Source organism: Stegodyphus dumicola, chromosome X1 (assembly GCF_044657685.1).
Source record: "Stegodyphus dumicola isolate Sdum_Otavi_A_Nest chromosome X1, ASM4465768v1".
In the NCBI taxonomy this organism is placed as follows: Eukaryota; Metazoa; Arthropoda; class Arachnida; order Araneae; family Eresidae; genus Stegodyphus; species Stegodyphus dumicola.
Window position 1 is genome coordinate 135,143,230 of NC_140780.1, and position 25,241 is coordinate 135,168,470.

At 33.3% G+C, this 25,241-nt stretch overlaps 1 protein-coding gene across 2 annotated transcripts in view; it reads right to left on the reverse strand.

Moving 5' to 3' along the window:
- HERC2 (E3 ubiquitin-protein ligase HERC2) overlaps positions 1 to 25,241 on the reverse strand; it is a 599,575-nt gene that overhangs the window by 86,085 nt on the left and 488,249 nt on the right. For both annotated transcript variants that reach the window (XM_085808058.1, XM_085808057.1), the window contains exons 65-69: positions 24,578 to 24,699; positions 21,476 to 21,601; positions 21,077 to 21,348; positions 8,294 to 8,492; positions 5,658 to 5,872 (exon numbers count right to left, since the gene is read on the reverse strand). In XM_085808058.1, the coding sequence (XP_085664184.1) occupies positions 5,658 to 5,872; positions 8,294 to 8,492; positions 21,077 to 21,348; positions 21,476 to 21,601; positions 24,578 to 24,699 (934 nt within the window). The remainder of the gene's footprint in view (positions 1 to 5,657; positions 5,873 to 8,293; positions 8,493 to 21,076; positions 21,349 to 21,475; positions 21,602 to 24,577; positions 24,700 to 25,241) is intronic.

A 25,241-nucleotide genomic window follows, 5' to 3' on the forward strand; every position in this document is an offset into this window, starting at 1 on the left:
TTGAGGAAAAATGGGGTGGTAACACTACAAAAATGGGTTCTAATAAGGAATGTGTCTACCCGTAGCAGCAGTACATTGGCGACAGTGACGCTTAATGCAATCAATTAAGTTGTCAGTTAGTGAAATGGGAAGTAACAACCAGACATGGAATAATCCTTGTTCAAGATAATCTAACGACCTTGCAGAAGGACTTAAAGCAGCAACCTGTCTCCCAAGGTAGTCCCAAAGATGCTCTATTGGATTCAGTACTAAGGATTGAGCTGGCCATTCCATGTGCTCCACACCATGACCCTCAAGATATTCTTCAGCAACCCGAGCTCGGTGCAGTTGTGCATTGTCGTCCATCAGATGAAATCCAGGACCAATAGCAGTGGCATATGGGTGGGTGAACATATTGATCAAGGATCTCGTCTGGATAGATTACACCAATCAAAGTTACTCCATGGAACACATGCAGGTCAGTGTAACCACTGAGAGAGATCCCAGCCCAAATCATTATTCCACCACTTCTGTAGCTGTGTCTTTCCACAATACGGGATTGGTGCGTTTTTCCCTCTAGATCAGCTGACGATCTGAATTGCTCTCCAATGTGAACCTGGACTCCTCTGTGAAGAGAACAGATAACCATTGTTGACTGTTCCAGGTGACATGTTCTCTTGCCCAAAATAAACGGGCATCTTTGTGTCCCCTAGCGAAGGGGACACAAACAACTGGTCGTCTTGCATACAGACCTGTATTGAGCAGGCATCTGCACACTGTAGTAGCTGAGATTCTTATTCCTGTTGCCACTAAATGATCTAACATGAAATGACCCACAGATGTTACTCCTCCTTCAGGCCAAAAGAGCTAAATAATGGTCTCCCGCAAGTGTTGTAACTCTACGTTTGCTTGGAATAAGTCTTCTAGACACAGAATCCTCGGAATCAAAGTGATGTCATAGTCGGTGGACCTTACCATGAGAGACATTAAGATGTCTAGTAGCATCAGCTTGTGACATCATCATTTCCATCCAACCGACGGCTTGCCACCTCAATGAATTGGGCAAACAAAATTGACAGACTGGACATTGACAGACTCTCCTGTATATCGTCAATGAAACTGCTAATAACAATTGAATATCAACACTCGAGAACAAAACTTACAATTTTTGCATTTTTTCCTTCAACTCCTATATAAAGTTTCCTTTTTATAAAATAAGGGTGGCAGCTATTGTTTCTGCATATATTTTCTTGAACTTCATTACTATAATGCATATAAACTGTGAATTTAAATGTTACTGACATTTTTGTAATTCTGAGCTTTGAAAAACGTGCTGTTCCTTAACTTTTGGAGGGCAGTGTATATGAATTAGCTATACTGCATATGTTTAACAAAAAAGATAATTAAATGTTTTAAGCACCCTACCTAAATGAAACCAGATAAATATGTTTTCTTTTAACATAACAGTAAGGAATAAGCAATGATTACCTTGATATTATTTTTTTATTTAAAACATCTCTTCTTCATATCCCTCCATTTCATAAATTGTTGAGGAATTAGATTCATATTTAAATACATCCTCATTTTTATTCATATTATTAGAAACACATCATTTAAAGCTTCTTTGCATTGCTTTTGCTTTTGATTTTTCCCTAAGCTATAGTTTTCCACTGTAACTACAATCATATACAGTCAAAAGTCGTTAATTCGGACACCCATAATCCGGAATGATCTATAATCCGGACCTCAAAGCTACAAACTTTCTGCGCATGCATCGCGTTGATGCATGCACGTAAGACCTTTACGGCTGTGAATATGCGTGTGCGCATGTGCATAATACGTTTACGCATGCACGTTTAATGTATAATGGATGGTATAAGCTAAGCTAAAATTATATAATTCAGTTAATGTTGCAGATTGTGTTATTCCTTAATCTTCGAATTCGATCCGGCTTATTATTTTTTGAAGCAGTTGATCTGTCAGCACTATCCTTATCTTTAGGGCAGTTGTTTTTATTTTATTTGGCTTATAATTACTTACTAAATGTAGTATTTCATCTCGATGTACTCCGTCTTTGATATGATTTAAATCAAATTCCTCGTCATTATCATTTGCTTCCGATAGTGAAGAAAGTGACACAGAGGTTATTGAAAACGAAAAAATTTCGATTGACAAATTAGTCGGTATTCTCGACACAGCAATTATAGGACTTGAAGAGCGGAACTTGTAACTGAACAAGAAATGATGTCTGTTTATAGAATTAAAGAGAAAGTATTATCACATAAAACGAAGTAACTTAAACAACTTACATTGAAAGAAATGTTTAATAAAGTAAACAAATAAATATTAAGCTTTTTTTTTTGCAAATTTTGATACCCTTTAGATCATAATTGTTCTTTATTTCATAAATTATGGTTTCATATTTTTAATTTTATAATTTTTGCATGCCATCTTACCAGATTTAAACTGATGATCTATAATCCGGAAAAATTGATAATCCGGAATAGCCGAAGTCCTGACGAGTCCGGATTAACGACTTTTGACAGTAGTTGATTTCCTCAACTTCATAATTTTGAATGTTTGTTTGTATAAGATGTGCATGATTTTCAAAAGGACATTTTAAATTTAAAAAAAATCCCATATTTAGGCCAATATATTTTTATTTTTAAAAAATTTAAATATGAATGTTCTGGATGCAATTAATTATAACAGGGCTTGGCAAACCTTTTTTTTGGGGGGGGGGGTAGGGCCAGATCATAAGAATTTTAGGCTCAAGTGATATGTTTACTTAAGGTTTAGACACATTTTGCTGATAGTTATAAAAAAAAATTTCCATTTATTACACATATAAACATATAGAACAAGTTCAATTTTACACTTTTTACACTAATTTTTTTTTTAAATAACATTCATCATACTGGAGTTGAACAACATTAAGGATAGGGAAGTATAAACTTCCTATCCTTAATGTATAGGATAGGAAGTTTATACTTCCCTATCCTTAATGTTACTTACAAATGATCATCTGTTTACATCTGTTACATCTGTTGCAATCTGTATTGCAACTTTACATATTTCATTTTCGAAAATGTCCTTTCACTCTTGTAAGTACTTCCAAACACAGATAAAAATTCTTGTGCACATGATTTAAATAAACTATATTTATCATCTGAAAAGTATAAATAGAGTTAGATTAGATCCATTTCTTTAAACACGATTTTTAGTATGTCACTATTTTGCAGATCAATCATTTACAATTGAAGGTGTGATGGTACCTCCCCAATTGTACAGCCAAATGGATTTTGAACTATGGAAATGTCTTTTGCACTTGTATTAAGATCACTAAAATGCTGTTGTAACTAATTTTATAAGGTATTTCTCCCGCCTTCTTAGCATGCCTTTGTGGTGCAATAGTCAGCACAGTTGGCGCATATTTGAGAGGTCTTGGGTTCGAGTCCCGGTGAGGGCATTGCTCATTTCTTTAGTTTCCTGCTTCAGGGATCCTGACGACTCTACAGTGGAACCCAAACTAAAAAGTGGATGATGATGATTTTCCACCACCAGGATTTGGTGACTGGGTCCCCTAATCCCCAGTGTTCCTTTATAAAGGGAGTATATAAGGTATTTCTCCCATCTTCTTAGCATGCCTTCATAGTGTAATGGTCAGCACACTCGACGTGTATTCAAGAGGTCCGAGGTTTGAGTCCCTGCGAGGGCATTGCTCATTTTTCATGTCTCTTGCTTCAAAATAACCTAAGAGCTTTAAAATTTAAATTCAGGAAATATGTCAGAATCCAACTTTTTGGGGAGAATGGAGATTTCATTAATATTTGAAATGTTGTATAGCATGGAAAATTATCAAACTTGTTTAGTGTGATTTGTGTTTCAAAGAATACAAAGTTTTAATGATACAACTTTACAATAGAATAGATTTCATATACGAGCCCTTTTTTTTCAATAATTTTAATTCAATGAGATATCACATGTTTGTAGCAAATGCTAATTTCCATAGCTTTTCAAAGCTTGATAATAGTGGTTGTGAGCAGGTTTTCACATTTAGAAAAATTTGCATTGTTTCACTGAGTTAGAAAAACTCAATTAAACATTGCTGGCCCATCCAATTGCTGTACAGTCAGAATATCCGGGCATGTCAGAATATTTGGCTTCCATCTTTAATGTAAAATCATGAAACTGACAATGGTGACAAGCTCGTAACAGTAAATAAAGCTAACTGCTCGCACAACTGGCTCAATAGCATATGGCAGATGTGTTTCTCACAAAGAGCCTGTTGATAAATAACACAATAAACTACCAGACGTTTTGAACACTTAGCTTCTTACAAGTCTTAAAAATTTATGCAACTAACCTTCTCCCCATCACATACATATTTTCCCCACCAGTTTATAATGCATTTTAACTGATTCCATTGCAAACTGTACTATGTTAGGGATTCCTCGATTTCCATGAAGATATCTTTGCCTGCAGTTTTTCCATGCAGATTATTCACAGAAGTTAACTTTCCAGTGACCTTGCTCAAAGTATTGACTCCTCAAACAAACAGCAAGCAGCAACTGGGCAGTATCAGTAATGTCTGACAACTTATCAGCAGCCCCTAAAAAGTTTGAAACTTTTGCTTTGCCTTTTTCATTTATTTAGTTTTTTAATCTGTTCCTCATGTTATCAACTCTTCTAACAGTCATTTTCACAGAAAAACTGACAAATAGTAACAAATCCATTTTATTTGGGCACATTTCTTCAGCTATCATGGGAAACATGACTTAATTAATCCAGCACAAGTACACGGTTTCTCTTTCATAAGCTAATAATTTATGATGACAAAAGATATTGCTTCATTATCATTTTTTACTTTTACAAAGAAATTGCATTCTGAGGAAGCACTCCCTTTCAAATTTCACAATTTCATCAATCATTCATTTTCTGTGAATTTTGAGTACTGTTTGTGAGCTTAGTTTGGTAATGACAATGGCTAATGTAATCTTCTCGCACAGTTATCATGTCATTTACATAATAAATACAATACTTTGTTATTTAACTCTGTATGACAAATTATTTCACACTTCATTCTGCATTAAAAGCATGGCATTCAGAGTCCACATTTCTCTTCTTTATTGATCTTCAGAGCAACTTGTAAATGATGGGTAATAAATAAAATAAAATGAAAAAAATATCACAAAGCACTGATAGTAAGACCAACTGATAAGACAGATGATATCATGTGAGCCACCAAAGCAAAACTGCGAACTGACAGTGATTAGTTACTGTAATGGCAAACGACAAAATTCAAGTATGCGGCACCAATAGCACTACAGGGGGTTATTACATACAACTTCTCAGCTCAATTATCGGCAACTGTATTAGAGCATGTTATTTGATTTACTTAATTAAATTTTTCATGTAAAATACAACCCTATACCGAGAGCCAGATTAAAACAGGCAGAGGGCCTGATTTGGATTTATTGAGTTATACTACAGAATTTACACAGAGTATACAATTTATAAGTAAAAAACATCAGGAATGCAAAAATCAAGGAAAGCAGTTTTGCCCCTTCCCAAAACAAAATTATTGCATATGTTTTTCAACATTAGCAGTTTCCTAACGGAAAATAATTAAGCTTAAAAATATATTTTGCATTAGAAACAAAATATTTACAACACACCTTTTTGTACCATGGCCCAGTTTTCCATCATCTCCTTCACCCCATGAATAAACTTCACCATGAATGGTAAGAGCTAAGCAGTGCTTTCCTCCAGAATTTACAGCCACTTTTTTTATTGGAATGTCTTGAATAGTTTCTAATAATGTTGGAGTAGACACAGAATCAGCACCACCAATGCCAAGTCGACCTCCAGCCCCATACCCTGTTGCATACACCTAAATTATAAAGAAAGAATTGCTTTAACTACAAAATATAAGATGATGAAAACAAAACTACCAGTTTATAACTTCTTTTATGCAGAAATTTTTCTTTTTCCTTTCTTCCTTTTCTCCCCCCTTTTTTTTGTTGCTCCAAAATTTACAATGCTTTTTGTTCAAAGTAATACAGCAAAAAATTATTCAGCAGCTCCATTACACAAAACTAAGTGCACTCAATAACGAAGAAATAAAAAATCATAAAGTTGCATATTCCTCTGAAAATTATGTAGTTATTTGGATTGTTTTCAGCCAGAAATTTTAACTCTATCAGCATACTTTTTTCATTAAAATTATGCATTTTTTATTTTTCTGCTTTTAGTCACAAATGTTCAGGTATATTAAAAATAAATAAAAACATAAATAGATATAATATCTTTGTGATAATAAATTTACATGCATCACATGCACAATTGCTACAAACGCTAAGAAAATTAAATTTCTTTACAGCCTACAGGAAAATTTCTTAATGGACAAAGTCTCTTCCTTGAGCTGTAATTTAAGCAAATATATATATATATTCTATTATAAGCATTTTTTAATGCATGAGAAAGAATTAAACTTCCTAAAACTTGAAAGCAAAAGATAGAAGCACACTTACATTCTACGATTTCTGTTCATCGTCTGTACATCCAGATTTTTGCTATTTTACCTCTTGTGTAATCATAAATATGCAAAAGGAGGAAATATTAAACTGAGAGCCATAGTTTCAATGTAAACAGCTTGAAGAATGAGAAGAAAAAGACTAGGGTTGCCGATAAATTACCATTCAGGAGCAATTTTTGCAAAGAGATTATATATAGCTATTTTTATCACAGATGCAATTATTGTTTAAAGAGCTTATGCATATATTCCTTTCCATGATCTATAATTCTTGCAGCTAAGTTTTGGATACTTCTATATACCATGCATCATTTCTTATAAATTTAACCACTAACATCATCTTAATGCCATGTTGCAATAAAGAATTTTCTTTCCTATCTCCCCTATATCTAAACTGCCATTTCTGAAGTTATAACTATTCAAATCTCAAGAGAAATCACAGAATCCCAAACCTCAACAGAACATAATACAACAAAGAAGAGAAGAGCAGAGGGTGACATTTCTTTTGAATTCCTGCTGATGAAACACAAGTAGCTTGCCCAAACTCTGTTTCTGAACTATAAACTCCCTTGCAATGGCATGTCAGTGAACTGAAAACCTTCATCCAGACGGGTACTCTCAAACATACATATTCTTTTAGAATTCTTTTAAATTGCTAGGTGGTGCTTTGTGCTCACTATATTTATCCTATTTAAACATATACATTGTTGGCCTTGAGTCTGTGAAGTACTTTCTGATTCTGCTGATTTGTTTAGATCTATGAGCAAAAGATAAAAAGTACTGCTGATGTGCAGTTGAGGCTTCGTGTGATATAAACATTGAATAGTTTCCGATGCTTTAATTTTTTTTCCTTCTATAGAAAGACTAAGAGTGGAGCTGTGGTTTCAGGAACTCATGTTTGTATTCAGTTAGCATTTTCTTTAGATAGCAGACATAAGTTTTTGCACTGGTTAAGAGAATATAACTAATAGTACGACGTCTAAGAAAAAGATGTTTTTACCGAAAGAAGAGTATATCTGAATTGTAAACGAGCCCATAAGTGACTTATTTGATGCTGAAGACTCTAAATTAAAGTGAGGATAGCGATTAGGATACTGAAATTTTGTCAGAGACTGAGTTGGAAGCTTCTTTTGCTTTCACCTCACAATCCAGTACAAGAGTGATACTTTATAATAAACTCAATCTGTTAAGTAACTGAAGCCTTATGAATTCATGGGAACTGCAGAAGTAAATTTAATTCAAAATTATGAGAGTGAAATTGATTTTTTCACAGTTTTTTCAATGATGATCTAATGAAGATAATAGTTGAAGACAATAATAATTTTTATAACCACAAAAAGAGTGATAATCCATCTTCATCCAAAATCAACAAGCTCCTGTATATGTCCCTAAAATGACGAGATTCCTATGATTAATTATTCTGCTGGGAATAATTAAAAAGACTGACCTGAAAATGTATTTCATAACTAATGAAATGCTAGTGACCAGATTTTCACTATCTCCTTTCTAAATAATTTATGGTAAAATATTATACATGTATTTTATTATTTTTTACATATGTTTAGATATAGATTTAAGTAAGTTCTGTGGAACATTTTTTCAAGATGAAAGCCTTCAAAAGTTCATCAAACCTGGTCTACACATAAATGATACATAAATCATTTTATTATCTCAACAAATAAAATGCAGTAGCATGTTATGTTAAAAATGTAATCAAAATGCATTGTTACTTATATTCTATATAAAACACATTATAAATTAATAAAACTTAAATTTTACCTTCATTTCTGATGTTACAATAAATAATGTCTGTTCACCGCCAACTATCTGCAGTGGTCTCAAGTTAGTCACTGCTTCACATGGAGTAGGCAATTTTACTTTAGCTCCTTCAACACCACCTAACTGGCCTCGGTGATTATGACCCCAACCATAAATAGTTCCACTTCCTCCCCAAGAAACAGCCCATTCATCAGGTTTTCTAAAAAGATATAATATGCCATAACAAATATGTAATTTCAGTTTAAAACTAAAAACATGAATTCTAGTTTAAAATGCAAATTTATTAATAATATACATTCTCTGTTTCCCAGAAAATGAGACCCAGTCTTGTATTAGTTTTTGTTGCAAAAAACATGCTAGGGCTTATTTTTAGGAGATGTCTGATTTTTCATGAACAATAATTAATGTTTGTTAAGGTTCAAGAATATTTGATACAATCAATAAATAATGAAGCAGAGGATATTTCATAAAATTTATTTAATGTAACTTAAAAGCATTATCCACCAGCTGTTTAGGAATTTATCCCATTGTGATACTAATCACAGAATGTCATGCATGTGAAAAAAACCTCTTGCTGCTCTTTGAATCAGTTGCACAAGCACTCTTGGACTTCATTGTCTGTTTGAAACTGTTGTCTCTGCAATGCTTTTTTGAGCTGATGGAAGATATGGAAGGCACATGGATTAAAAGGTGGGTGGATCAAGACTTTGAATTTTAATGTCTGAAGAAGTTCCTTTGTTGCCTTGGCTATGTGTTGTCTAAAACTGTAATGCAACAGGATGACAGAATGAAAACGTTTTCTAGGACGTTTGAATTTCATTGCCTGCCTGAACTTTGTTAATGTTTCACAACACTGATCAGCACTAATTGTAGCTTCATGCTCCATGAATTTGAAGAGCAGTGGCTTTTTGTGATCGAAGAAGAATGAAAGCATTATATTGCTAGCACTTGGTGGAGGGGAATCTGTGAGCTTCAATTACAAATCAAATTGGTGGCACCAACTTTCGTCACTGGTGATAAATGCGAGAGAAAATCACTTCCACTGTCAGTGTAACACTGCAGGGATTGTAGAAACTTGGCCATGCAATAGGCCTCTTGTTTTCAGTGTCTGTTGGTGGGGGACCCATTGTGCACACACTTTATGGAGTTTTAATGTGTTCACGATGATTGTGCAAGCTGCAGCATGGCTAATCCCAACTGATGCAGAAATGTCTTCTACTGTAACACGACAGTTCTTGATGAGCTTAGCTACTTCAAAAATGCTGGTGGTCTGTGACATGCTTTGGTAAGTGAGATGCATTCTTCATGAAAGCGCTTGTTCCACTCCTGAATCTTGACAAGGACATATACTGCTCACTATACATCCTTTCCATACATCAATGGGAGTCATGGCTTCTTACACCTTAAGTATTTCTCCCGCGTTCTAAGCATGCTTTTGTGGTGTAATGGTCAGCGAATTCGGCGAGTATTCGAGAGATCTGAGATTCGAGTCCCGGCATGGGCAATGCTCATTTATAGTCTTCTGCTTTGAAATAACCTTATGTCTCTACAACCTTCTGTTGTTAAAAGTCACATAACACCCTGTTGTTTGTCTTTGGATGCCTCCATCATGCATCGCTTTCAGAAATGGAATAAATGAACTTGGCAGCTGCTCAATTATCATCCTTTCATCATTGCTTGCATCACACTAACACCACCTAACGAGTGAAAAGTATACGAGTCCTTTTCGTCATACCAGCAACTACATTTCACGCCCGTCTCCATTTTTCTAAATATCACAGTTTTGGTTTAATATCCTCTCACTCATTATTTATTGACTGAAACTTATACATTTATTCAAGTTCAAGAAACATTAAAAAATGAACATTTTATTATGTTGTTGTTGTTACTTAGGCTCACTTGTCTGACAGGAACATCAGCCCAAGCCCATGAAATTCCTCGTGGCAAGGAAAACAAGATATGCCTGTTGTTGGCATCAGCCTTGAGTACCTTACAGATGACAGTACGATTTAGCTCAGTTCTGCCCCAATTTTGATGGACAGCATCCCGGTGGGATGGGTCCGAGGATCTCCCACCCCTCTCTCTTCCACCAAACCACATAAGAGGACTTTTGGCTCGCTGCATATTTAAAGTGCCGCCATGCCGCACTGATACTATACATTAAAAACTGGCATCTCCTCTGGAATTCAAACCTGGGCTCTTTGGCATGGAGGTCAGCAATGATAAACACTATACCAGTTGGGTGGCTCATTTATTCTACTACAGGAATATTGCTTAAATATGGAACATTATCATAACGCCCAAATCATGAATTCTAGCCTGAATTTTCTTGTCTCCACTTTTTTACGACCACTGGCCAAACCTCTCATATTGACTAAATGAGCTCTCTTTAAATCAGTTTTTCTTGTCTGTGTAGCCAGCTTGTAGGGCATTGGCTACACACATTGGGAAGGAGTTCTATAACCTGTTTTGTGTTCGATATGGTCTCTCTTAGGTATAGCAACAAATGCCAAACCACAGGAACATATGTCCATGCTAGAATAACATACATTGGATGCTCTTTACCTACATTGTTAACACAATCTGAAACAGTATTAATGAAGAACCATACACGAGCTAATAATTAAGAACCTATAGTGCAGGAAGTACAGCTCATTGAGGCTAACCCAGATTAAGCTTATATTAAACTTCCAGACAGTCATGAAACCAATATTTCAATACGACATTTGGCACCCAAAGGAGATACTCCTATATATGCCCATGAATATGGTTAGTTGAAAACCAACAACTTTCAGATTCTTTGGCCCAACAAAATGAAGATTTTGCCATTGAAGATCCTGAACCCATAACAAAAACTGTAAGAAAATCAACAGAAGATTCAAAAAGCAGTGATTTATCGTGCTCTTGCAGACCTGAGACATTTGAAAAGACTGCAAATGATTAATTGCATGAGAGTGAATCCTTGCATCCTTAAAAGGCGGAGATGTCATTATCTTATCTGGCAGACTATATGGCTGATTAATAATACAAAGCAGAGGTGAATGTGGTATTATTATTTCTTACTACCAGCAACAAAACTATATTACATGGAAATGACAACAGTTATTCTTTGTTTAAATGATTTTCTCACACTGTAGCATTTACCATTCTGTTTAGTTGATAAAAGCTTTATCTGAGTTTCTTTTGAGAAATGTTTTACTATATTTACTACATTTACAATATTTCATTTTTGCTACTTCACTCTTGACAATGATAAAAAAGTGATACTTTCTTGTAATGCTAGTTTTTCTGTGACTGTTGTTATTTACATAAAATACCTCAGTGTGATCATCCAGTTCCTTTTGTTTCAAGTTCTCGGGTCAACACATAGAAGAATTAAAGCTGCATAGCGAAAAGGGGATTTTAAATTTGATTCCTGGAATAATGTTGTTCTTGATGGGACAGGACTATTTAGATTTAACCCATTAACCGCCAAAACTACAAGGAATGTTTCTTTTCCAATGAAAATAATAACAAATATTAAATTAAGCATTCATAACATAAATTTACATTGAAAAATTAAAAAAAATATGCTCTTACCTGTGGAAAAAGCGAGTGTTGCATTCACGCAACGTCAGCGGAATAAGACTACGGATGTTTAGTGAGTAGGATTGTAATCGTGTGATGTTTCATTTGAGTGGAGCGCAGGATTACTTTTTAGCTATATAACGTTTTATAAATCTACAAATCACTTTACTTGTAATTAATGTAATATTAAAATATACATTGTATTTATTTTATAAATACAGATTATTTCAATTGAAAGATTCAAGCTTGAAAAGCTTCATTACAAACATGATGTAAAGCTACATTACATACTTTGCATCTATAAACAGTCTGGCTATGGTACTCTTTATGGCAAAGTCTTTTGTTATCAATGGACTTTACGATAAAATGTCTACCATCTCCATGCAATGGTTTTTGAATGCTGAATTTACTAGGTCTTCCTGTTGCTGATGTATTTCTGACTAATTCTACACTCTCAATAGGAGTTTGCAAAAGGAATAATGCATTCTCATGTCTGAAATTTAAAAGAGACTATATTTCCAGTAGTAAAAAGTGGTGACATTTAGTAAGTTTAGATATCTCACCTCATATAATTTATCAGTACTGTCAAATGCAAATTCTGCTTCATATTCCTGTACTGCAAACGTGAAATCGATTCTCGTACAACAGGAACAGAAATGTCCTTATCAAAAGACCAATACATTTTTTTCTTGAGGTAAAGAATGATATCCTGTAAGCAATAATCTTCCAATAAATCTTCTCATATAGGCTTCAGATGCAATAAATTCTGGGTGTTTTTTTTTTTTCTAAGCGTATATATTTGTCTGTTCAACAAGAAGAGAGTAAATGTCTAAACCAAAAAGAAAATCGAAAATCTGTGCACTAGTTTTACCTTGTATTTTGTCTTTTATAATTTCTCTTCTATCTCTTTCTTCATGTTCTTCCTGAGACATAACTAACAGTTCCTTTTTTTATTCATTTCAAGATTTCAGTCTTTTGCTTTTTAAACTTTTTAGTATGACTATAACTGCTTTTAGAAGGCTGAAACTTACTTCTTACGTGAATTTCAACTTCCCCAGGAGTATCATTTGGTAAAATATCATTATCATTACTTAAAACATTGCCATTCCTTTCTTCTCTGTCACTAGCTTCTGCAATTATTGGGGGAACAACAACATTATCAGTTTCAGTCTGGTCATTATTAACATTATCATCATCTGTTTCTTCATCAAAAGATCTTTTAAGGGCTTCTTCTAATGTAAGATACCTTGTTCTAGGCATTTTTAAACAACCAGAACATGAACCAGAACATCCAAAGAAATGAGTGAAAAAGGAGATTGACTACCTGTTTCCTGCTGACGTTGCGTCAGCGCAACACCTGTTTTCCCTTCTTTCCCAACACAAATATAAACATTTGACTGATGTAATGTTCTGATAAACGGTAAACTTGACTAAAAATAGATTACTCATAAAGACGGCGATTCTTTCGTTAAATATTTTCAGCAAAAATACCCGGTTGAAAATTTTGCTTAAAGTATGAGATTAATTATTATAAACAAAATGATTGTTGAAGGCAAATACTTTTTTACACAAATAATCTTCATAATATTCCCTTCACAAAATCATCTGCTGGTATAAAATATCTTAGGTAGTTATATTTATATATGCATTTATTTTGACTGTTGCGTCAATGCAACACCAGCGGCTAATGGGTTAAGCAAAGCATGAGAGGGATACTTGCCCACGGAGAACATGTATTTGACGAGAATTTTTCAAGTGAAACTTGCTTTCATTTATATACATGGGTAAAAGGTGTCCGCCGATAACATCGCGGAGAAAACAACGCAAGGCGAATACGTCGTGCTACAAAACATCGTGGGAGAAAACATCGCAGTCCTAAAACATTGTGGTACAAAACATCGTTGTCGAAAACTAAGCGGTTAAAAAACTTCGCAGTTTAAAAGCATCGCCGTCGAAAATATCGCGGTAAAAAATAAAGTATTTACAAATCATTACACGACGATAACATCACAGACATGCTTTTTTCAGGTTTTAATAACCGTAAATGGTTATTCCTGTTGGAAAATATAGCTTATTTTTAAACCTTTTACTGCATCATCTCTCCTCCTTGAAATGTTTATTTAGTTTAGTCCTTATTTTAATGTAATATAGTAGTTACTTCTACTTCTTTTTCTTGCTGCCACTGTTTGCATTGAGAACGGACTGTTTCAACCTAATTGAGATACAAAAACGAAACATGATTTACGTCATCTGAAAAGCCGATTCGTGCCGATAGCTGATTGGTTGCCGTGAGATGACGTCATTCCTACTTCTGCTATAAGTATCTCGCGTCGCTCTGGCTCAATGCTTCTAGTTCCTGCTTTCCCGGCACTTGAGTGAGCGGTTTCCAGCCCCTTCAAAAGGATGCATGCAGTCCGGTGAATAAAATGCCTTGATTCCGGTTTGTGAGATGATGGTTCCAGATTAAAGTTCTTCGGTTCCAGAGGCTACCATGTGAGTGACTGCCGTGGGCGGCATCCATGTTCTTCAATAAAGGCGGCAATTAAAAATACATGAGCGGCAACTCCTTGTGCAAACGGGGTTAGGCCTGTTTTAAATGCTTTCAAGAACTTCATTTAAATTTTCAGGTGTTTTTCTTGACCATTGATTATGGACTTATTGAATGGGTAGCCAGGTTTAGGCCGCATAATTACTGTTTAGGACATTTTTGTTTGTATAGAATGCCAGTGTTTTGGAGACCAGGTAAAAAGAATATTTGATGAATGATGGTTATATTATATTTTTTCTAAGACTCTAATATTGTTGACATTTATTTTCTGTGTTTTTATTCTTTATTATATTGTTAATAAATTGGTTAAGTTCAAAATCTTTTATTGTCTTCAATGTCTGCACAACATATCTCAGGGAGCTTTTATTGCTACTACTGCTAAATGTTTAATTTCTTTAAACTTTAAACCTTGCTTTAGCATCAATTCCCATAATGATTTGTGAGCGCAAGATGTAAAGAAGGATAATTTTTACTTTCACATTTTTTTATTAACTAATAAATTTTTGCTGAAAAAGTAAGAAATAATCTTAAGCATAGAAAATTAAATGCAACTTATAGCTTATACTTTTCATTAAAAATTACCAGTAAAAACTTTATAAAAAATTATTTATTAATGGCCTTCGTTCTTTAACTATGTCGGTTTAAAATTCTATTAATAAGTTGCATTAATTTGCTATGCTTAAGTTTCCTTCTTACTTTTCCAGCAAAAATTTATTAGTTAATAAAAAAATGTGAAAGTAAAAATTATCCTTCTTTACATCTTGCGCTCACAAATCATTATGGGAATATCCATTTACAGTTATTAAAGCATGTTTGCGAAAAACATGTATGAAAAAAGCATGTTTGCGACGTTATCGTCATGCGATGTTTTGTAGATGCTTTATTTTTTACCACGATATTTTCGACGATGATGTTTTTAAACTGCGAAGTTTTTGAACCGCTTAATTTTCGATGACGATGTTTTGTACCACGATGTTTTAGGACTGCGATGTTGTCTCTTTGCGATGTTTTCTCCCACCATGTTTTGTAGCACGACGTTTTCGCCCTGCGTTGTTTTCTCCGCGATGTTTTCGGCTGTAACTGGGTAAAACCATAGAAACTAACATGCAGCCATCACATTTGCCAGGATTAGAAACCAAGCTGAAATACCAGTGTGTAGTGATTTTATTGTTTGGCTACTGGTGGGTGCACATTATTCTGGAATTACATACTGAGCAACATATTTACACTGTTAATAAATCAGAATATCTGGGGATAATTTTGTGCCTTAAGTGACTTTTATGCATATTCAGTCATAACACTTAATACTGTCTGCAATTAGGATTTTGAAAAGGAACCCAATTGATGTGAATATATTTGTTCTAGAATGCCCTTGATGTTCAGCTCTACTGATATTGTGTCAGTTGAAATAGCAAGGCTATAATAACAGCTCGATAAGTTAAATAACAGCTTGTTAAGAGTATATTTTTTTGATGTCAGGCTAAAAAAATATTCACCACTCAAAGGAATGTGCCCAAGCTACACCAGCTCTTTCCAGCTTTTTTAATCCAGAGCTGAAAAAGTAAAAGTTGAAGCAAGACCAGCACTGTGCATTCATGTATGTTTATTTTAGGTATCAACGAGCCATACTAACTGTTAAGCTTCTAAGGTATTTCTCCTGCCTTCTTAACGAGCCTTCATGGCGTAGTGGTCTGCATGCTCAGAGTGTAATTGAGAGGTCAGTGGTTCGATTCCCGGCGAAGGCACTGCTAATTTTTCATCTTTCCTGCTTCCAAAAAATACCTAATGACTCTACAGTGGCACCTGAACTAAAAGGGTGTTGGATGATGATTCTCCTCACCCAGAATTTGGCAACTGGGTCCCCTAAAAACCTCAGCCGCCCTTTAAAAGGGGGAGTATACAAGGTATTTCTCCCGCCTTCTTAACGAGCCTTCGTGGTGTAGTGGTCTGCATGCTCAGTGCATAATTGAGAGGTCCACAATTTGATTTCCGGCAAAGGCATTGCCAATTTTTCATCTTTCCTGCATTCAAAAAATACCTAATGACTCTAGAAGCTTCAGTCTCAATTTAGAGGCAGAACACTCTAAGGATCTTCTACCACAACTATCTTGAAAGGATTTTTGACTCGCCATGTATTTGATTTGCCCCTTGCTGCATACACAGTATACACTTACTGACATCCATGCCTTGCCTGGGATTCAAACCTGGGCTCTTTTGCATAGCAGTCAGTGCCACTAAGTACTATACTGGCTGGGTGGCACTCCACAGCTGTGGCAAATTTTTGAAATTCAGAAAGTCTACTTAGCTCCATTTTTGACCCAAAAAAGTTACTTCTAAGTGATACAGATGAATGCACATATTTTCTTGACCAAAGTGATGAAATGAACAATGAAACTTAAAAATAACTATTATTTCAATAATTCCCCCCCTCTCTCTGTATATACACATACATGCTATTCTTCCAAAATACCTTACCCAACCATTATTTTCTTGATGTTCCATAAAGAACATTTCATAGCAGACATCCAATTATGAAAATGTTTTAAATGATGCACATATTCATGTTTTAGTATTTTTAGTTAAAAAAATCAATTTAAATCAATTTTGTAAAAATTATGAAATCTAATTGGTATTCTATGTATTTCCCATATGACCATAATTTTCTGAGCTATTAAATTTTAATCCTTTGAACATTATGGATTTGGTCTCTAAATATAAAATATTTTTCAAAATATCATGAATAAATGATATTTTCTTGATTTTAATTCCAAAAATGACTTCTCGCTTTGCATCTTGACTCTTTCTCTAAATACATGTCCAATTTGAAGTTGGATACATCAGAGATTGGCAGAAAGTTTCATGTATAACAAATTGGAAAGCCCTCCATCTTCACAGAATTTTACATCCATAACCCTTGCAGAATTAATGCTGGAAATCACAAACAGGGGTCACATGCATATTGACGAAAGAAATGTTTGTATTTATATGTAGCTAAAAATAAAATATCAATTTTGAAAAACGCTTTTGAGGTTTTAAGTTACCAGATAGACATTTCTAAGCAGCTTATTGAGAAAATTATTCATCAATATAATTTTTTCAAAAAGCAGATATTATTACTGTTCCAGAAAATGCTGACATGCTTCAGTATAGTCACATATGCAACTCATAACATTATTCACATAAATTAAAGATATTCCTAGTTTAATAAATTTTTGTGATTATTATGCTGTTATCACTTCTAGCAACAGTCCCTGCTAGATGGGACTTTTCTGTGAAACGAGATTCTGGTAGCACTGGTTTAAACAGGAAGATTCCTAGAAAAAAGAGCCTTGCTGAAAGCGAAGTCCCACTTAGCTATGGAAACGATGTAGCTGCTACACGGGATACTTTCAAATCTCACTGAAAACGTCTTGGTTGGAGTTCTGTCAATCAATCAGATGAATGGCTTTATTAGATTATGGCAAAGCACTTGAGGGCTATCTGCCTAAAGCGAGGCATGCCTTCATGGAGGACTTTCTAAGAGAAATTGGCTCGTATACACGTTACACATGGGGAAAAGCATGAAAATGCCCATGCAGCCAGCCCGTTCGCAGGATTCGAACCTCGGACCGAAATACCAGTGTTCAGCGACATTACCACTTGGCTCTGGTGGGCCTACCAATCAGATGAAAGTTTTGCTCCTGAAGGATCATGTGTTCCCAATCTGAGTGATAATTGATTACTGTTGGCATTCAAGTCTTTGTAGTAAGCGAAAATGGAACCTTAACTACGTGGGTTTCCTGGAAATGCATGGGGTCTGAGAATTGTCCCATTCGATGCTCAGTCCCGCGTAACCGAAACATAATGTGATCAGAAATTTAGATTATTTTTCTAAAGTAAGAAAACTGCATGAGTATATTAAAACTTCATTTTTAGCATTTGAAATTGCATGCGGAAATACTCTTTTGACATACCATATGCAAGAAAATTATAGAATGCTACACATTACTAAATCACAAAAGAATATCATTGACTGGCATTATAAGGGAAAAAAATCTTGAATTATTCTAATTTATGTATTAACTTTCAAAATGACATCAAAAATCACAAATTTTGAATTAGTTATCTTAGTCTATTGTTAGCATGCAGAAATCAAATTTTTAGAGTTTTACATTTTATGATGTAAATAAATTTTCTTGAATATAAGTATAGCGACCAGGGTATTGAACAAAAACTTAAATTTTGTATTTTTTACAAATGTCATTTCTTTAAATTTAAAAATACCAAAACATGAATATTTGCATCATTTAAAATAGTTTTGTAAACAGAAATACACGTCCCCAACCAATGATTGCAAAAATAAAGGCAAGGAAAGGTCTTTTAATATATATATTAAAAAATCCAAAAATAAATGAAAATTAATCCACACACAATCTGATTTCTCTCTATTAAAAATTAATATCAGTTTAAAAAATACACCTAAAATATTGCTATTTTTAAACAATTACTTAAATTTTATGTATATGTATTATTATGTATCTACTTTATGTAAAATAATGTTAACATAGATGATTCAACTAGCTTTACAGCTTTAAAAAATCACAGAATCACTAAATTAAATTATTATATAATTAAATAACTACTTATCTTCAAGAAAAGAGAAATAGATGCCACATGAATAAATCACATGTTGAACACTTATTAACAGTTTGGGTACACATGTATTTGAAAATTTTTTTGCACTTGGAGCATATTTAATTTTGTGGGCAAGTAAGAACAGTAGATTTTATGCGAGAAATAATTTATTTTGTATTATTCATTATAAATACTACTACATAATATTGAAATAACTCTAGGCAGTTAGTATTAAAAGATACTTTTAAACAAATAAACTCTGGTTATAAAGCAAATTATCAATAATTTTGAAGCGTGGGATACTTTTCAAAACAGGTTGGTAAATGCAGTGGTACTTCGCATTCTTTGCACTGCCAGGTAGTATCCTTCCTAATTTGATGTTGATGTATCAGAATGTCATGTGCGTCTTTGCCCAAACAAATGCATGATGTATTGATATGCTCAATGTAGCCAAAGGGTTAAGAAAACTGAACAAATGACACAAGACTTAACCACTTTAAAGTGTACATTTTCAGACTTAAGTTGATTCAGCTTGAATAATTCAATTTTTTTTAAAACAGAACAGTTAGATGTTTTAAACTTAAAGAATGACTTTAAATTAAATACTAAACAAGTTTTAAAAAACCTGGTAATTTAGATACAACTAAGTGAATCAATGTAAAACAAATCTTCCAGACTGACATAATACTTAACTTTTAAAACCAGAATTTACAAAAACTACATTTAATCACCATCACGAATAATTCAAAAATGGTTAAAAAATGACACAGCAATTTGATTATGAGAGATCAATTTTCTGGAATCATCCCATTTCCATAAAATATATGCAAATTCTTTTAAATTAACACTAGTCTAAGGTAGAATTTTGTCTAACTTTAAAAGTGAAAGTGCCATACTTTTCTCACATTCATTTTATTAAAACAGAAAAATGTACACATTAAAAATATACATTAAAATTTTAAACAGCTTATTGTATAGTAAACTAAAGCACATATTATAAACTAAAAGAGTGATCTCCAGACAGATAAATTATTTTTTTACTTAAAATACACGTCACTTGAAAATCCTACGATTTTACAACACAGCAGTTTTGAATTATTGTTATTAGTAGTATGATTCTGAATATTATATTGCCTTTCAATTTTGAGCTAGATGTGATCCACACAGTTCATTAAGAAACAGTCTTAAGGTTTGTACACCAACAAGGTTCATCAGTCTGTTTCTGTGCACAGAATTTCAAACACTGTTTTCATTGCAGAATGTACTGATTCACGGAAGCATGCAGTTAGAAAGAGAAGACAAATTTTCTTTGCCCAATCTCTGAAAGTACCCAAATCTAACAATTTTTTTTCATCAAAAATTAGCTCAACAATATTCTGTAAGCCAGGTCTACTAAAAGACTAGTTTGCTGAATTGAGCAAAGCACACAAGATATAGACAGCAGCCTTAAGAGGAAATATGCTTTCAAGAACTTTCTACAAAATTAATTACACTTAATTCCATCATTAAATATTAAAAATAACGTTCAGCCTACCAGCTGCTTGGAGCCCAACCTAATATGAATTACTAGTGTTTCACATCTTTTGCCAATTATTTACCAATAGGCTAAATCACAAGCAAAAAGTAACCAATTCTTAATAGCTAAATTACAAATGGATTTTAGATGGATAGACTCTATTTCATAAAAGGTATTTAGACAAGAAACCTTGACAATACCCTCTAATAGGATTTTGTGATATTATGGTAGAAACACGAGTGGTTAACAGATATAAACAGATGATTCAACTTTTTAAAGTGAAATAAGACATTCCAAAATAAGTCTAGCTGCTTGGCATAAATATACCTTAAAAGAGAAATTCTTTATCTTTGTTTCAAAATGCATAACTTAAAAATTTTAGACTAGCTTAAGTCAAACCAAATGAATTTTTTAAAAACCTTTATATATATGAGGTTTAAACATTTAAACAGAAATATTTGTTATCATTGAAAGAGATATATAACACACAACAAAGTTAACAGCACACATAAATTAAAAGCTGATAAAAGATTATTACCTATTTATCCAAAGGATAAGTTGTTCATCATGTTCTTGTTTAAAAAGGTTATGATCTTCATGCTCATAAGTTACATATTCATCCTCTGAGCACATTTCCCATATTTTCTTGCGAACTTCTTCACAGAATGAAAGTGGAAGTGGAGTTCTGTGTATCAATGAAGCAGATACTCTTGATGCCATGCAGTATCTTCTAAACCATAGCCATTTATGATTTTCATGACAAGAAGGAATACTATCAAGTCCTAAATCACAAGCCAAAGCAACGAGTACCTATTAAATGACAAAGACTAATACTAAATTAAGGCACATACTTTATATATTCAGGATCAATGCCACTAATATGTAGTATACAAATTAAAATCAAAATTTATCACTTAACCATAAAAGGACACTTAACCTTAAAAAAATCACTATGCATAAGGTGCTTGCCAGCTCTAAGTACAGCATCTTCATATTCATATTGCCGCAGAAGTGTATCTGGTAAATCTCTCACAAGGCCTGTGAGAGAAGACCCAATTGATGGCTATGAAAACAACAGATATATATATATTTAAAATTATTATGAGATGTATATATGTAATTAGATTCACTGTGTTTAAATACTTATTAATAATATGCAAGCAGAAATAGAGACTGACTTATTGGTACAAAAAATAAGCAAGTCAGCACATAATTATAAAGTTATTTTCTAGAAAGTGTAAAAAGAAACTGAATGGTTATCCAAATGTGAATTCCCTTGAAGATAATACTGAAGTGTCAGAAAAACTGTCACAGATTTACTATTTCCTAGGTCCCTTATGGGAGTGCAAAACTGTAGATATACAGTAAGGTCTGGATTCCACAAGTATGCAACAGAAAAACTGCCATGTCCAGAATTCTCACTAAATAGTCAGTTGAAATCTTTTCATTCTCAATAACTTTTGTCACTTTTTCATTATCAATGGCGATATTTTCTGGAATCAGGTATACTACAGACTTCACCGCCCATTAAACAGACTGATTACTGGAGCATTGTCATCTCAACGAAGATTTGAGACTGTATATCTTCATTTAGCACTTATCTGGATTTCTTCCAAGTTCTATTAATTGGAAGATTTTGCGGTTCTTTTTCATTAAAGACCTCTTGGCATTTTTAAAAAATTAAATAGATTTTCACAGCTTGGGATTTATCGGAAGACAAATAATCGGCTATCCTACTCCTTTAAGAAGCATTCCACATAATGAAAGACCTTTCTTTCTTTTTTAAATTACCACTTTGCGAAATTAAAATGTCACTCGAAGCCAAAATAGCAGCATTTATGGATTCAAAACCATTCCATTAAATGATTAATGATTGAGGCATGGTCATCGCGATGTACGAATTCAGTTATGTCATCCTCATTAAACATTTCTTCTCTTACGCCATTAATCGGAATTTTTTTTTCCAATAACTGGAAAACCTTCAGATTAACAACTATCATCATCATCATGAAATTTAGTAGCTGGGTCTAAATTATGCTAAGCATTTTAAAAGAGTATATGCACATCCTATTAAATAGACATGGCCTATCATGATCTAGCAATGCCCCCCACAACATAATTTATTTTAAAATATTTCAAGAATTCCTGAATGGTCTTACTGCTGCATCAATTTTTAACAGGCTACTTTTTACATTTCAATGCACACAAAATTCTGATATCCATTAGCTGATTGACGGATGTACAGTTTCAGGGAAAAAGTGAAACAGAGACATTGTTTTAAAAAACTGTAATTTTGATAAGATTAATAATAGAGAGAACATAATTATAATCTGCTTCAAATCAGTAAGTTACGGAAGAGCATAATTTGCAATAATAGTTGAGCTTCGATTCAGTGGAATTTTAATTCCCTCTACCTTTTTTGCTAACAAAAGAGAACGCGTCTTTGCAAAATTCCATTCCAAATCAAGATGAGTCTTCAGGTTTTAATTCTTGTGTACAGAGCTACATAATATAAAAAATGCTGTTCCCCCACAATTATTCAAAGGAAGAAATGAAAAATGTAGATTGATAGCCCAGCGTTTAAATGCAAATTAATGCACATGTTTATTCAATATTACCATGGATAATGAAGTTTTTTTTGGGGGGGGAAGACTCAACTAATCGGGAGAAAAATCAATGTATGACACTTTTGCTTTTCCTTAAATACCATATTATCCATTCCTAAACTGTGCAAGGAATAGAAAAGTTACATCCGAAGTCCTGTTATTGAACATATGGATTTTGGACTTTGTGCTATATTGTGTAGGCAATGAACCCAATACTTCTTGCAATGCAGTCCCTAATTTAGTTGTGTTTGGAAATATAGGAGTTCTGTGTTCCTGACATGCTAGATGTGTTCAGTAATGTTAAGATTTAACAACAGGTGGTTATAACAAACTGCCAAACTCAGAAGAGTGCTCTGTTAAACATAATTTAGCATAGTTTTTCGGGCATTTTAGTGTAGATTATACCTAAATTTTATTCAAACTAGACTGACAGCATCACAGCATATGAAAATCAAGTCTTCTAATTCATTTCTCCAAATCGCTCAAGCAGTCTTTTGAACAAACAGATTTTTAGTGCCCCCATGTTGCTAATATACTTTACAATCACAAAAAACCATGCTTGATCTGGTACGTGTCAACCTGCACTAAACCAATAAAGTGGTTGGATTTCCTTCAAAGTACTAAAATGAATTAAATGAATAGAAAGTTAAAAAAAAAAGAGTGGAAATGCTACCTACTTTATTACCTAAACAAGTTTAGTAAAAGCTACAAAAAAAAAAAAATGTAAGCGGAAATAGATAGTTAGTACAGTAAAGACAAAACCATTCAAAAAACTTATAGAATGCAGCTTATATTCCTTGAAAGTTTATGAAATTATGAATGTGCATAAGTTGGTGCCAGTGCTGGATTTCTGTAAAAGTTACACAAGCTATAGCTTACGGCCCCTACTTTCTAGCTGTCTCCCCCAAAAATTGTCCCATATCCCTTATAAAGGGCCCCATGTTATTCCAAATGTGCTTTACTAAGACCATTTCCTGTAATAAGAAATGTACAATTTCTGCAAGTTAAGAAAAAAGGAAACTAAATGCTACTAAAATTTATTAGAAAAAGAATGGAATTCATTATCTATGACACAGAATTGCTAGGCATTATAAGAGATGGTTAGTAGAATTGCAATGGAATACTCAACACAGTGTTTAATGAACTATACTAAATACAATACATTTTTGTATTTCTTGAACATATTTATAATACAATTAAACACTGTCAAATTAAAATAACTTACTTAGAAAGCTTCCTTGAACACAATACAGAGTCCAGTTACTAATCAAGTTAATTATACAACAGAAAACTTGCATACATTTATTAATTTATATTAAAACAATAAATTTTCAGTGTGGATCAGGAAATCAATCAAAGCGATAACATATGAAAAATGCTAATAAATAACTAATAGAGATTTGAGCATTTTACTAAGAAACCATAAAACCAACCTGAATTTCAGGTGACATATCTGATGAAGCAGTCATAATATTTGTAATATTTAGTTTACTGCCAAGCACAGAGGATTTCAGCTGACGCAGTTTATTAAGGGCCCACATTCTGTGAGATGGAGCTGAAAGAAGATTTATTTTCCTCATTTAAAAAGATTATTTTTTAAGATTTAAATGAACACAGTTATTGCTAAGGTACTTATTTCATTATGAACTGACAAACTTCATTTAAAGTAAAATTCATCTAAAGTCATTTAAAGTTTTATTTGACCCATTTTACAAATACAATGTTCTTAACAGACTAACTACTTTTCTTCGGCAGATTATTACATCACAAAAAAAAAACAGCCAGAATAAGATGTCATACATGAGTAATTCTTTTAGAAATGTTTTATGAACTCTTACAAAATAACATAAAATTATTATTTTTTAACTATACCTTCAGAACCAAATTTTAGGTGTATGATGTGGATTTACTGTTGTATTCCCATATTAAGAGATTTACAGAAGCATTTCAACCAAATTTCACATTTAATAACATTTTTTAATATTTCAGTAAATATTTATGTAACTATTAATATTTATCACATATACACATATACTACACTCATTTACATATTAAAACACATATACTACACTCATTTACAATTTCAAATTTATTAAA